Source organism: Macaca thibetana, chromosome 4 (genome assembly GCF_024542745.1).
Source record: "Macaca thibetana thibetana isolate TM-01 chromosome 4, ASM2454274v1, whole genome shotgun sequence".
NCBI classification, from domain to species: domain Eukaryota; kingdom Metazoa; phylum Chordata; class Mammalia; order Primates; family Cercopithecidae; genus Macaca; species Macaca thibetana.
In genome coordinates this window covers 57778497-57794637 of record NC_065581.1, presented here as the reverse complement: position 1 = coordinate 57794637, position 16141 = coordinate 57778497, and the positions used below count along the sequence as shown (strand labels likewise).

Genomic DNA, 16141 nt, shown 5'->3' with positions numbered 1-16141 from the left:
TAGAGGAAAAAAAACTGGAAGTAGGAGATCTGGGCAAAGAACTCCTTGGACTACCTATTTTAGCCCATTCTAATAGAACTGGCTATTTCTAAACACAGGCATCACTGATTTGATAACTCTCTTTAGAGAATACCTCTTAAAAGATACAAATGAAGAAACACAAATCAAATATAATGTACTTACATCAGTATGAGAGGTGCTAGGCTCTTCATCATCACTGCTGACCAGATCAATGTATTCAAGAACAGGTCGTAATGGTCCTTCCTATAAACGATCAAGCAAATGTACAAGCCATTAATAGTTATTCAAACCAAATTAGCATTTAAACCTACTAGTTTTTTTGGTTGGGACTGGCAAGAATTACTCTGAAGAGGGAGCTTTGTGGATAGCAGAAAATAACCAGAACAAAAGCAGCAGAGGAAAATATTCAAAATACGTAAATATAAAACGATGACAAGACCTAAAAGGAAGTACCTACACACCTGTAGAGTATTAAGGCCATGTCAATTACTTGGGAAAGGAAAATTAATATAAGAACAGTGCTACAAAGATACAAATATTATAATCCAGTGCTTTACACCTAGAATTGGTATCAAAAGTCTGTTAATACATCCAAGTTCAAAAATGAATTTGACTTATAGCTCAGCTTCATCACCCACCACTGCAGAGTCAAGCGTCAAACCTGAATTATTCTGCATTCTTTCTTTCCATCCAATCTAATTTCTTCATCAACCAGGCCTTGAATGTCAGGCTTAAAAGCCTAGATTTTATTCAATAGGCAAAGAAAATAAAAAAAATAATAATAAGACAATAACATGAGAACTGTGCTTCAAGAAGATCAATCACTTAGAGGAGTGTGGACAGCAGGCAAAGCAAGATAATCAGTACAGGCACATGATAATGCAGAACTAATGGTGGTGATGGCAAGAAGAGTATGGTAGTGGACATACAAGAAAATACAAGTAAAATGGAAAACTAAAAGAGACTGATTATTAGGCCGGGTGTGGTGGCTCATATCTGTAATCCCAGCACTTTGGGTGGCCAAGGTGGCGGGTCACCTGAGGTTAGAACCACGCCCAGCTAATTTGTGTATTTTTAGTACAGATGGGGTTTTACCATGTTGGCCAGGCTAGAGTTTGAGACCAGCCTGACCAATACGGTAAAACCGTATTGGTAGTCCCAGATACTCAGGAGGCTGAGGCTGGAGAATCGCTTGAACCTGGGAAGCAGAAGTTGCAGTAAGCCAAGATCATGTCACTGCACTCCAGCCTGGGCAACAGAGCAAAATTGTCTCAATAATAATAATAATAATAATAATAATAATAATAAATATATAAAATAAAAATACATTTGAAAGATTATTTAAAAAAAAAAAAAAGGAGTCAGTGATCTCTAAGGTTTTAAGCTCAGGTGTAATGCCATTAGTATAACTTTGGAAAGCAGAAACAGAAAGCTGACATTCCTATGGGCTGAAGTAACAGTAGTACACAGGGTGTATCTAGCAGACAGCTGAAAATGCAGGCCTCCAATCTGGGAAGTACAAACATACCTGGAAATAAAGATTTGAGAGTTGCTCCCCTAGAAGACTATTAAACTCTAGAACTAAATTGAACTATCATATCGCCTCAATAAAAAGCTGTCAGTGTTAAATGTGGCCAGAAACACAGCAACAATAAAATGCCACTGAATGTGGCAACCAGACATTTTTAAAGGTCTTTGAGAGAGCAACTTTCAAGAAAGTAGTGAGCACAGAAGCCAGGCTCTAAAACACTTGAGAATGCAGCAGAAAAGACCATATTATTTTGAGAAATCCAGTATGCTGGAAACAAGAGAAAGGAACACAGAAGAAATAATAGTTGAGGAAAGGATTTTGTAGCATGTAGAAAGTTGACTGTTGGAGACAGAAGCTGAGATCTAGGTAATGATCTTCTTCCCTAGAATAGGCATCCAGTCTCGAAGATAGCTTCTTTCTCCCCTATGCTATGACTTCTGCTCAACCAAGAAACTGCCATCTTTTGGGTACTAATTCAGATACCATATAAAACAAGAGGGCAAAACTGGGCAGGGATCTGTAACAAAGGAATTGAGATTTTTGCTCAAACTATAAAGCAGAAGTAAAAAATAAAGAAAGAGAGGAATCAATACTCTCCAATATATGGTCAACAGAGCTGAATCACCTACTTTAAAATCTACGCCTGGTATGAAGAATGTAGGCCATGCACGGTGGCTCACACCTGTAATTCCGACAGCTTGGGAGCCAGAGGCAGGTGGATGACTTGAGGTCAGGAGTTCAAGACCAGCCTGGTCAACATGGTAAAACCCTGACTGTACTAAAAATAGGAATAGGGCGTTGTGGCAGGCACCTGTAGTCCCAGCTACCCAGGAGACTGAGGCAGATGAATCACTTGAACCCTGAAGGCAGAGGCTGCAGTGAGCTGAGATGGTACCACTGCACTCCAGCCTGGGCAACAGAGCGAGACTCTCACAAAAAAAAGGAAAAAAGAAGACTGAAAATCATATGTTCGATCCAAGAAGAAAAATTAAAATACGATAGCTTTTCCCATTGATATAATGATCTTACTTTGCTCTCTTTAAGAAATATGCATTAGGAACCTTCATTATAGGCCCACAGAAATAGTAAACACAAAAGCCCCCCAACCGGCAACCAGAAATACACAGAGGCAGAGTTCCCATGCACAGAAAGTAAAGAGGAAGATGAAAGATGACAAAATGCAAGGTAAAAAGTAAAATGGGCTGGAAAAAAATAAGAAAAACAGGATGGGCGTGGTGGCTTATGCCTGTAATCCCAGCACTTTGGGAGACCAAGGCGGGCGAATCATCTGAGGTCAGGAATTCGAGACCAGCCTGGCCAACATGGTGAAACCCTGTCTTCACTAAAAATACAAAAAATTAGCCAAGCATGGTGTTGGGCGCCTCTAATTCCAGCTACTCAGGAGACTGAGGCAGGAGAATCACTTGAACCCGGGAGACTGAGGCAGGAGAATCACTTGAACCCAGAGGTTGCAGTGAGCCAAGACCGTGCCATTGCACCCCAGCCTGCGTGAAAAGAGCGAAACTCCATCTCAAAAAAAAAAAAAAAAAAAAAAAGAAAAAAGAAAATGATCAAAAATAGAATTTAAAAGTAGCTGCAGGCAGGATGGCTCATACCTGTCATCTCGGCACTTTGGGAGGCCAAGGAAAGTGGATCACATGAGGCCACGAGTTCGAGACCAACTGGGCCAACAAGGCGAAACCCTATCTCTATTAAAAATACAAAAATTAGCTGGGTGCGGTGGTGCACATCTGTAATCCCAGCTACTCAGGAGGCCGAAGAACAAGAATCTCTTTAGTTCAGGATGCAGAAGTTGCAGGGAGCTGAGATCACGCCAGTGCACTCCAGCCTGGGTGACAGAGGGGGACTCTTGTCTCGGAAAAAAAAAATCTGTAGTAATGTTTAAAGGGAAGGAGTAAGGACAGATAAGGTTATCAGAAATTTATTCTTGCAGTGAACCATTAAACCAATATGCAAACATTTTTCAACTACTGAAGAACAACAATTTTATATGATTCACACTAAGAGAAAAGAAAAAAAGGAAAATATGGGTAGAAAATCCAGACAGGTGTGGTAGATCATGCCTATAATCCTGGCACTTTGGGAGGCCGATGAGGGAGGATCACTTGAGTCCAGGAGTTTGACAACATCCTGGACAAAATAGTGAGACCTCATCTCTACAAAAATAAAATAAATTAGCTGGGCACCGTAGTGCGTGCCTGTAGCCCCACGTATTTGGGAGGCTAAGGTGGCAGAATTGCTTGAGCCTAGGAGTTCAAGGCTGCAGTGAGCTATGATTATGCCACTGCACTCCAGCCTGAGCAAGAGTGAGACCCTATCTCTAAAAAAAAAAAAAAAGAAAGAAAGAAAAAGCATCACAGAAAATCCAAAATTGAGAAAAAGCAGAAGTCATTTAGAATATACATTCAACAAATAATTACTGAGCTTTAAGTGATAGAGTAGAATGAGAAGGGGAATCATGTTGAAAATCACTAAAATGGCAAAGAGATTGAGTGGAAAAATAAGGACAGACATGTACCCCAAAGGAAAAGATTACTTATACACAAATAGTGTACACTAGCTAATTTTCACAGTGGATATGGAAAAACTTCCATGATAATGGGCTTACAGAAGTAAAACATTTAGTATTCCATTTATTTACTAAGAGTCAGTAACATTTATTGAGCCCTGTACCATGCCTTGTGCAAAGCTTTTCATGTACTTTTCACTTGATCCCCAAATTACTTTACGAGGTAAGATATTGAATTATCACTATTATCCCATTTAACAGATGGGAAAACTGAGTGAGGTACACTTGATTCTCTAAACACAACTGGCTGTATAGTCACTATAATTGTGAGTTAATTCAAAACATAAATACTATTTTTAAAACAATGTTTATTAACCTAAGCTTCTGAAATAACACATTTTTTCTTCCTTCAGTAAGAGAAAATGGACTACCTCTATTACCCCATCTCTGAATACTTTGTAACACTGACCAAAAATAAATTACCAATTTCTCAAAAGAAGTTATATTTATAATAAAAACATCAAGAAAAAAATAATTTGCTATAATATTTATAATTACTACTTATATCTTAAACTATAACTGCATATGGTCCTGTAATTACAAGGTATTTTTATTAGCATCTGTTCTATCCATCAACTAGTAAACCATCATTCTCATGCCCTATTGCACCACTAACAAAAAATAAAGGATTCTAAGGTGGGCATGGTGGAGTGCACCTGTAGTCCCAGCTACTCAGGAGGCTGGGGCGAGAGGGTTGCTTGAACCCACGAGTTTGAGACTGCAGTAAGCTAGGATCATACCACTGCACTCCAGCCTGGGCAAGAGACCCTGTCTCTGAAATAGAAATAAAAAATTAAATAAAAATAAAATTTAAAAATTAACGAATTCTATTCCCAATACCACACAATTTAGGGGCAGAAGCACATGTAGAAGCATGGCAAAACAGTTTAGGGAAACAGTTAAACTAATATTCTAAGTTTTAAAATATGTTTCATGAAATAAAAAGCTTTCATTCCTGTTATCAGAAAACTGATTCTCTAGGCCAAAGCACCAATTTCCTACTAATTGGAAAGAGATGTCAATATACCAAAATATGGTCTACTAAAAAGGGAGTTGACTACAACCAAAGTTTTCTCTAAAACAAAGAATATGGATTTGAGCATAAATCTAAAACCCTAAATAATTCATCATTTTTTTTTCCCTATATAGAGAAGTTAGGGACACAGGTTACTCGTGCAGTCCTGACAGGCAATATTTCAAACAGTTTCCAACTGTGCCTATTTTATAGTTCAAATTTAATCCAGCATTCAAGATCTATACTACCTGGCCCATGCCGCCTCCTCCCACTTTAAAAAAACAAAAAATCTTTCAGAACTACACATAATTTTCTCTGCTTCCCCATTCTGATGCTTCTCCTTGTTTCTTCTACTCAAAACGCCCTTTTAAACACATGTAAATACTAACTACTACTAATTACTACCACTAACTACTACGATGATAAACTGCAAGTCTAATGTCCTTTTTTAACAGCCCTATGTACTTTCTGTAAAAGAACTTTCTACTACCTCTAAGGACTATTTACATACTTCTCACCTCCTATCTCGTCATTCATACTAAAATACTGATCTTTAAGGGTAGGATGTATTTCAAATTAATCTTTGTAGCTCTAAGGAACTTAACTCACGGCTTTGCATATTATGAGCTTCAACACTATTTTTATTTACATCACAGCCCCAAGACACCCAACCAAATAATCCTATTTTCTGCCTGACTCCTGTCTACTGTAGCTAAAGTATTAATACTTGACCTATGTGGTAGTGAAGCTATTTAGGAAATTATATCCTGATTTCACTGACTATTTTGAAATTTCCAATGATTCTACGCTATATCAATAATCTTGGCTGAAACCTGAATCTCTTGTTATTGTTTTGTTAGCAAGATTACAATAGGTTCCCTCAGCAGTTTGTATACCTTTATATCTAGAATAGCACTGTGAACTATCACATCATCAGCTATTAGTTTTTTAGAAGTAAAGCACATAAAAAATCTGCAATTTCAAAGAAAGATATAAAAATAGCAGTTGAATAAAGGATCATATTACTAAACAGAAATAAGAACAACCGACCTAAATGAGAAGTTTTTGTTATGGCAGCATTCTGTTTCTTGATTTAGGCACTGTTTACACACACGTATTGGCTTTGCAAGAATTTATCCAACAAGTATACTTATGAATTGTGCACTTTTATGTTTATTTCAATAAAATTTAAATGAGAGGGCCCATTTTTGCACCTCCCCTCCATATCTATATCACTCCTTTCCTTCAGCTGGGTTTAGTTTCAGATTCCGTATTCTACAAATCACAGAATAACTGCTGTGCCACCAAGTGGACTAAAAGTGGGAAAATCAGATTAGCAAGAGCTATGAAATCCAAACCTTAAAAATGAAGTGACATCACAATACTCACTTTTTATCTGAAGAACTCAAACTTTTTCATCTTTACTGAATAAGCATTACTGGCTGGAGGAGTCACATATAGGATTGGATTCCAGAGAAAAGTAAATATTCTGTCTCTGAACATATTTTGAAATATAATTAAGCTATTATTGTCATTTAAGTGGTGCCACTTAAATGTAAAGCAAAAAATTTTAATAGGCTTCTTCTAGTATTGTAATTGCACTTAAAACATATAATTCACTTCTCCATGTGGAGCTGTGAAACCTCTGAACCTTTATTTGGGAACAAGAGTAAGAAGTTATATCATGTTGGATATTCAATGATTGTACATTCTTTATTCTTGATGCAAAGATGTAAGTGATCCTCTACATCTAACATAAAATTTAAATTAAAAGACTCCTTTAAACCAAAGCTGAACTCAAGCCTATATTAACTAGTCACAAGCTACACTGTAATTCATTACACAAAACATTTTTCAAATATTAAGAGATTCTACTTGTGTTTCTCCAGGGGCCATAGTTCATAAAGAAGTATGTCATTCCTAGTATTATTTCTACTAAACACCATGAGAAAAACACTCGGTTCACAAATATACCAAGATTCAGGAAGAACCTGAGATATCTGTCCTCAAGAGCCATGGAATCCTGTTACTAAACATACTTCAGCCCATGGTGAAGGAAAGGGCAGAACACAATTCAACCCCATCCTCTACTCCAAATCCGTAGAAATTCAAAATGAAAAGGAGAGAGCACAATATACACTGGTAAAGGGAAAGAAATTCAATAAAACAATCTTGTGAAGGACTCCTAAACAAATCTATTAAAATACCATACAAAAATGAATTACCAAAACGGCCCTAATGCTGGGGAACAAACTGTTTAATAACCAGTTTTACAGGGTTTCCCAGCATCCACCACAAATGCACATCAGACACTCAACAAAATATTCTACAGCTTGAATACCAAACTGCAACTAACTACGGCATTCCAAAAGAGGAGTTTGGGACAGAACTATTTTCTGCCTAGTAGCTGAGATACCACTTTACACAAAGCCTTTCTAAAACTCCAATAACTATGGATGAAAATCATCCCAAAATACATCATAAAACACCCCCTTCTGCTTTGGAAACCAATGCTGTACAAAGTGTGCTCAGAAATCCACATGTCCCTGCACTTGTCTGAAAATGAGAATTCCTAGGCCCCACCTTGAAATTCTGATTCGGTAGGTCTGCAGCGGGGCCCAGGAATCTGCCTGTCTATACTTACTAAGGCTTGAAAACTACTGTCCCAAAGGGAAGAAACTCAGAAAAATAGAGCATGTTCCCAGTGATGCAGGATTCTTCATTATGAGCATCAACCGTACTATGCTGTAACATGATGATCTCAGAGGTTAGCGAAATCTTCAAGCTATTTGCCCTCATGTTAGAAGCACCACAACGCTAAGATTCTGGGCTCTCGCAACCCTTCCTGTTTTCTACGACCTTGCTCATCATTAGCTGCTCCTTCCTCTGTGTCGCCTTTAGAAGTTACTCTTGCTCCATTTCAAAACAGCGTCTTAGAGACCAGCGTTTTATCTTAAGTCTAAATGAAAGGTAGGGGGTGAGATTAAGTGTACAGCACGTTCTTTAGGCCATGCTCTTTGTGATGGCTACGGGGGTGGCTCAGACAGCTCTTTTGGTAAAGATCCCAATCCTGTGCCATGCTCCACAGTGTCTAGCATGTATTAGACACTCATAAACATTAAATGACCAGGTGAGGTAAAATTACATAAGGGCTCACCATAGTCTTTTACTCTGGGAAAAACCCAATCATCAGTTGCTACTTACACTGACAAACTGAATGTCGTCTTCATTTTCATCCGTTGTTGACTCAGATGCCTCAGGGCCAGCTGGAGGGACAGATTCTATTATCTATAAAAACAAGCCAAAACATGCTTATCTGTTCAGCCACATTCTTGTAGGAAGAGAGCGTTTCCGAAAGGAACAATTAAAAACAAAGAGCTCTTGAGGAAAACGAACTGAGCACAATTTCACGCAAACCCGACCAGGAACAGAACTCGAGCAATCGGCTCTTGCCACAGCATGTGCGGAGCTGCAGGGACTCAACGCTGAAAACGCAGTACCAGCCTCTCAGAATTCCCCTTATCTACTCCAGAAGGAGGACTCTGGAATTCCCCTTATCTACTCCAGAAGAAGGAACGCAAGCTCAACACCGAAGGGCAATCCTGCCTTAAAACGTCGCTCCCACTGGCCCAGCGGGGGCCACAACGAACGCCGGGCCCCGTGCGGGGGGACGGGCGGCCATTGTTGCTGCGGGTTCCTCGCTCAGACACGCACCAGGCCTCAGAGCTGGGCTCTGCCCAAGACACTGAAGAGGTCTCGCCCAGAGGCTGCGATGGAGCACCAGGCCTCAGACCGCAGAAAACATAAACCCTTCGCGGTTCGCCTCTGAGAACGCCAGGGCCCTCACTCGACTACTCACCTCCGACCCCGGGTCTCCCATGTCTCCGACGGCCGTGCTGACAGCACCACTGCTCCTGCTGTCCCTGCCGCCGCCGCCGCAGCCGCCACGACTCCCCTTCCCGCCCTGCACCGCCTCGCGCTACCGGGACCCGCCCCTGCGTGAGCGCCGACGCCACCGGCGGAAAGAGACGCAAAACCGCTTCAAAAGAGGAGCGGCCCTTACTGGCCCGCTATCCCCTCGGAACCGCTTTCTCTCATTCTCGGGCTTCCTTCCCCGCGCCGCACAGGATGCTGGGTATTGTAGTTCGGGTCGACCCTGAGACAGCTCCTCGCCGGGGTGGAAAGGAGAGGAAAAGAACCCCGAGGTTAGGGGCATGCGTTGCGCCTAGGAGACGCCAGCTGCAATGGGGCGAAGCCAGGGGTCAGTTGGGTCCTGTGAGATAGCGAAGCGCTGGGAAGATGTGGGAGGATGTGAGGGAGGGTTTGAGTTGGTATTTGTTTGGTTTTGGTATGGTTGTGAAGCGCAGCTCATTGATTTTTCTGTTTTAGTCCTGAAGGTGGGTGGTGGGAACGGATTTCTCTTTTATTCATTTTTAAATTTATGTATTTACTCATTTTTGAGCAGAGGGTCTATGTGGAGGTTTAGCTGAATTCTAAGGTCAGGAAAGAATCTGAAGTGTCCTTACATTACACACCTCTTCCCTAGCGTCAGTCTCCCAGGCCCTGCCAGTATTAATATACCTGAGGAAGAAAATAGGGATGGGAAGTCCAGGGCCCAATAGGAAAGGGAACCGAGGTCTACCTAGCTGTCACTAAACCCTAGCCAGTGATTTTGAAATGCACTTTTTCAATATTCTCAGATATACTCAGAGAATGTGAGAGATCTATTTTATCGACTGCTGTAAGGTTGACCATTTAACCTTTTGTGTGTTCACACTCATAAACAACTCTATAAAATAGATCTTTTTATATTCAACTATGCATTTAATCTTTTCTCAGGTAATACTTTACCAAAAATTTTAAAAGGCTTTTTAAAAAAACACACCAATCTTTGTCAATAAAGTTTATGAAAAGAATTAAGTGATAACATTATTTTAGGCCAGGCGGGTCCTCAGATTCTGGGAGGCCGAGGCGGGCGGTTTACTTAAACCCAAGAGTTCGAGACCAGTCTGAGCAACATGGGGGAACCTCGTCTCTACAAAAAATACAAAAATTAGCTAGGCGTAGTGGTCCTCGAGCTACTCATTAGGTTTAGGTAGGAGGATCGCTTGAGGCTGGGAGATTGAGATCCAGGCTGCAGGGAGCCGAATTCATGTCACTGTACTGCAGCCTGGGTGACAGAGCGAGACACAGTCTCAAAAAAAACAAAACAAAACAAAACAAAAACACAAATTATTTAGCATCTTAGATTCCTGTTTTTGTTTGTATGCAAAACTACCATCTGATTGCCTAAGCCTGTAGTAATTATTGTTTACTATTTGACATTTCCTGCATTTCCACCAAGTGCTTTATGACTTTAGTTACTTTCTACCTAGTAAGCTTGAGACTCGTGGAGGCCAATTGAGAATGACAGACCTGGATGGGGAGTTCTTCAAAAGCTGTATGTAAATTAAATATTTTTAAAACGTTAATGTGTAGGCAAAACTTTTATTTAAAAGATCTTCCTAGTGGGCTGGTGAGAGTTTCCTCTAATATTTAATCGGTTGAGGCAGGAGTTAATGGGTAAAATTCTTGGAATACAAATAAGCAGTATGTGGTTAGATCCAAAAACTTCTCATAGCATACCATACAACTCAGTAACTGTAGTTGCAGGGATTATCCTGATACATCACAGGTTTGTTTATAATAGCAAAAAACTGGAAAATATCTAAATGTCTAATAATTGGGGAATGTAATATTTAAATTGTGGTATGTACACTATCAAGATAACATTAGTGTTTTATCTCCACTGAAAATGTTTACCTAATATTTCTCAAAGCATATTTTTCAAAAATTCAAGAAATATATAGGACAATTAGAACCATGTTGTATTTGTTCTTCCACTGCTATAAAGAACTACCTGAAAATGGGAAATTTATAAAAGAAAGAGGTTTAATTGGCTCACAGTTCCACAGGCTGTACAGGAAGCATGACTGGGAAGGTCTTGGGAAACTTAAAATTGTGGCAGAAGGTGAAGAGGAAGGAGGAACCTTTTCACATGGCCAGAGGAGGAAGAAAGCAAAGCAGGGAGGTGCTACACACTTTTAAACAACCAGATCTCGTAGAGAACTCACTCACTATCAGAGAACAGCAAGGGGGAAATCCACCCTCATGATCCAATCACCTCCCACCAGGCCCCTCCCCCAACATTGAGGATTACAATTCCACATGAGATTTGGGTGAGGACACAAGTCCAAACCCTATCACATGTCAAGCCATCAAGAAAAGCATCCCTGAAAGAGGAAACCTACTTAAATAGGAATAGTAATTTATTTTTTTTCTGGGCAGCCGGACTATGTGTTTACAAGAAAATCCAGGCTGGGGATAGTGGTTCACACTTATAATCCCAACACTTTGGGAGGCAGCAGGATTGCTTGAGCCCAGTGGTTTAAGACCAGCCTAGGTAACATAATGAGACCCTGTCTCTGCAAAAAAATTTTAAATTAGCCAGGTGTGGTGGTACATGCCTGTGGTCCCAGCTGCTCAGGAGGCTGGAGTGGGAGGTTTGCTTGAGCCCAAGAGGTCAAGGCTTCAGTGAACCTTAATCTCACCACTGCACTGCAACCTGGGTAACAGAGCGAGACCCTGTCTCAAAAAAAGAAAATAAAAAGAAAATCCTGGGCCAGGCGCAGTGGCTCACGCCTGTATTCCCAGCACTTTGGGAGGCCAAAGGCGGGCTGATCATGAGGTCAGGAGATGGAGACCATCCTGGCTAACACGGTGCAATCCTGTCTCTATTAAAAATACAAAAAATTAGCCAGGCGTGGTGGTAGGCGCCTGTAGTCCCAGCTTCTCGGGAGGCTGAGGCAGAAGAATGGCGTGAACCTGGTTGGCAGAGGTTGCAGTGAGCTGAGACCGTGCCACTGCACTCCAGTTTGGGTGACAGAGCAAGACTCCATCTCAAAAAAAAAAAAAAAAAGAAAGAAAATCCTTTGAAGCCCACAAAGAGAAGATTAGAGATATGCTTGTAGTCCCCAAAAGCCAGGTTTATTTAGCTTGGTGTAGCAAAAGAGAAAAAAAGCCATAGGCAAAATTTAGGAATTTCCCAATCTTAGAAAGTTAAGAAGGAATTGGGTTGGGTGATTTTAAGCCAATCTTGGGAAGTGAGGAGCTGTTTAGAATTGGAAGAAGCGGGGTTGTTTGCTGACTGGTTCAAGGTTCAAAGTGGAGACTTTAAACTATGGGGAAATGTTCTTTGGTGATTGAGGAAATTTTTTTTGTTGTTGTTTTACCTGAGCTGTGAATCCATTATTTTGCCTTATAAGTTAAGATCTTGAAGAGCCCATCATTGGGTTGACAACCCCCCTAAATTTAATATTTTTAGACTTCTTCCCAAATGACATCATAATAGGTTTCTAGATCTATATCAGTGACATTATGTTGATATTCTTCCTTCAACTCATTATCATTATGTATCAAAGAAGTCTAGTTTTGTTTTCAAAACTAAAATTTTTCATCAGATCTCCATTGACTGTCTTACTGTTTGTATTGAATGGTAATTTATAGAACCGTCTGTCTGAACATTGGCTGCTAACAGCATTTAAGACTCTAGAGATTGTGTTCTTGGCCAAGGGTTTGCCACCAGAGGCAAATTAAATGCATCAGTTTGGAACCCCTGTTTAGAAACATTATCTGATACTCATAAATTTCAAAAAACGGAAAGTATCAGCATTGATATTTTCATCCTGACTACCATGAGCCTTTAATTTATTTAAGGAACATTCAACATGGGCAGAAGAGTTCATGTATACACAGCACAAAATTTTAAGGTTTAGTAAAGCACAGATACTTCCAATGCAATTCTATTATTAAGGACCATATTTGGTTTGGATTACATGCTCTGGTTTTAAGATGTGGAACTGGCTGGGTGCAATGGCTCACGCCTGTAATCTCAACACTTAGGGAGGCCAACGCGGGCGGATCACGAGGTCGGGAGATTGAGGCCTTCCTGGCTAACGTGGTGAAACCCCGTCTCTACTAAAAATACAAAAACAAAGAATTAGCCGGGCGTGGTGGCAGGCGCCTGTAGTGAGAGGCTGAGGCTTCTAGTGAGGCTGAGGCCTGTAGAAAGAGGCTGAGGTGGGAGAATGGCATGAACCCAGGAGGCAAAGCTTGCAGTGAGCCGAGATCGTGCTGCTGCACTCCAGCCTGACTGACAGAGCGAGACTCCGCCTCAAAAAAAAAAAAAAAAAAAAAAAAAAAGATGTGGAACTGGAATACTCTAACAATTTCTGATGAAGTAGGAAATAGATTTGTAGGCATTTTAAAATATTCTCCAGGAAAGAAAATGGCTCTTAGCAACCTGGTGTCATAGTCATTGCCTGGGAGTTACGGTAGCAAAATTAAGAGCATTTGATTCTGAAAAAGTATAAAGGACTAACCCATAAGAAAAAGCAGGCTGTTGGAACACAGGACAAAAGAGGGTGGCTCATTTCTGTCATTGGATCGTAAGAACTAGCTGCTTGACTCATTTAGAGCAAGCTATCATAATTGGCTTAGAATATGGACATTCTCCCTTTCAAGCAAAATGCATTTGCCTTATGAGTAAACTGATGACAGTAGTTTTTGGTGTTATTACTAAACATTGTGAGTAATTTGCTACATATCCTATTTTCTTTCTAGAAAGATTTGGAGGATCACAGTTCAGTTCAGTGTATTTGGATCATATTATTAGTATTATTCCATGTCAGGCCACTGAACAAAACTACTGATGGTTCAACTTGTGGTGGTTAACAAGGGGTTTGAAAACACTGTAGACAACCAAAAATATTAGAACCAGATTGCATTCATTAAGCGAATTGTCTGTAGTGCAGTAGGTAGGTATAATTGTAACAATCTTATTAGAAGGTTATATCGTCTAACCTCTTTTACAATAATCTACATGTTAAAATCATTGTCAAAATTGGTTTATTTAAGAGCAACTGAGGAGGAATTTAAGACAGGTATAACTAACATTTGTTACTTCCTACAAGCTAAAGGAGAGTGAAAAGTCGTAAGCAGAAGCAAGACATCTCAGTATGATTTCACACCTATAGAAAAATTGAAAGAATAATATTTGTTTTACCATATTCTCTGTCTGAGACATATGTTTACGTATTATTTTTTCGGAATCATTGGCAAGTAGGTTTCATGTATCGTGCCTCCTTATCCCTTAAAATTTCAGTATATATTTCCTAAGAACCAGGATTTTCTTTGACATTAATAGTACTATTAATCAAAATCTGGAGGTTAATGTTGATAAAATACTTTTTTTTTTTTTTTGAGATGGAGTCTTGCACTGTCGCCCAGGCTAGAGTGTAGTGGTGTGATCTTGGTTCACTGCAACCTCTGCCTCCCAGGTTCAAGCGGTTTTCCTGCCTCAGCCCCCCGAGTAGCTGGGATTACAGGCACCCACCACCACTCCCACCTAATCTGTTGTATTTTTAGTAGAGATGGGGTTTCACTATATTGGCCAGGCTGGTCTTGAACTCCTGACCTCATGATCCGCCCACCTCGGACTCCCAAAATGCTGGGATTACAGCCACCGTGCCTGGCCACGATAAAATACTTTTTAAAAAATCTACAGTCTTTATCACATTTTGTCAATTGTGCAAATTCAATATCCAGTCCAGGATCACATAATGCATTCAGATGTTATTTCCCTTTATTCTTTAATTTAGAATCGTTTTTCAGCCATTGTCTTTATTATACTGATGTTTTTGAAGAACCAAGGTCACTTATTTTATCATATGTTCCTTAATTTTGGTTTGTCAGATGTTTCCTCATGATTAGATGTAGGTTAGACCAGACAAAATACTATCAGTGACATTATAAGTGTTTTTGATTATTACATGTAGAGGCACATGATGGCTATCTGTCCCTCATTGAGGATACTAATTATAGCCAGCTGGTCAAGGTGTCATCTAGTATGACCACTATGTAGTTGCTATTTTTCCCCTTACAACTAGTAAACAATCTGTGAGGATATACTTTCAGGCCATGCAAACATCATCTTCCTCATGAAACTTTTCCCTTCAATATATCATTTTCTGATGATTTTTGCCTGTATCAGTTTTTACTATGATGGTTGCAAGTGGTAATTGTCCAATACTACTGTTTTCTCAATGATTTCAATTGCCATTTTTCTGTAAGAAAGTCTTACCTTCTCCATTTTTAAAATTTATTATACGAATTCATTAATTTCCTTTTTAGCTTTTTATTATGTCATTTGACAGCATTTTTACAGAGAGTGCAGATATACAGGATAACATCAATAGCCTTCATTGAACATATCTAGTAATCATTTTGCAGATACCAATGGTTCAGAATATCAGAGATAATTAACAACTTTTCTTGTGGGTCCAATTTTCCACCATGAGACCTATAATACTTGTTTTAGATGTAGTTTTGCCATGCTGTATATTTATGTTCTGATTCTTTTCTTTTTCTTAAAAGAAGTTTCTTTTTGTGATAATTTTAGATTCATATGCAGTTATAAGAAATAATAGTACTTCTGGCTGGGCATGGTGGCTCACGCCTGTAATCCCAGCACTTTGGAGGCTGAGGTGGGCAGATCACTTGAGGCCAGGAGTTGGAGACCAGCCTGGCCAACATGATGAAACCCTATCTCTACTAAAAATACAACAAATTAGCTGGGCATGGTGGCACCCGCCTGTAATCCCAGCTACTCAGGAGGCTGAGACAGGAGAAACGCTGGAACCCAGGAGGTGGAGGTTGCAGCGAGCCGAGATCATGCCACTGCAGTCTAGCCTGGGCGACAGAGCATGACTGTCTCCAAAAAGAAAGAAAGAATAGTACTTCTGGCTTGACAGTATGAGGAGCTCCACTGGCCTGCTCTCATGTGAAACTGATAAAAAACATTTTTAAAAATCACTGAAAGCCTATGGAAATAGTCCTAAGGGCCAACAGCAAATGAAGAAATATATATCAAAGAAAATCTGAAAAT

General features: G+C 39.9%; 2 protein-coding genes across 8 annotated transcripts in view; one reads left to right on the top strand and one right to left on the bottom strand.

Moving 5' to 3' along the window:
* The window catches only part of DST (dystonin), a 1587602-nt gene that overhangs the window by 952889 nt on the left and 618572 nt on the right, over positions 1-16141 (top strand). The window lies entirely within an intron of this gene.
* ZNF451 (zinc finger protein 451) overlaps positions 1-16141 on the bottom strand; it is a 376340-nt gene that overhangs the window by 72991 nt on the left and 287208 nt on the right. For 2 of the 7 annotated variants that reach the window (XM_050788775.1, XM_050788772.1), the window contains exon 3: positions 184-264. In XM_050788775.1, the coding sequence (XP_050644732.1) occupies positions 184-264 (81 nt within the window). Of the gene's footprint in view, positions 1-183; positions 265-6546; positions 7941-8361; positions 8446-9016; positions 11032-16141 lie in introns of those variants that run through there. The other 5 variants (XM_050788773.1, XM_050788781.1, XM_050788778.1 and 2 more) reach the window with 5 other exon arrangements.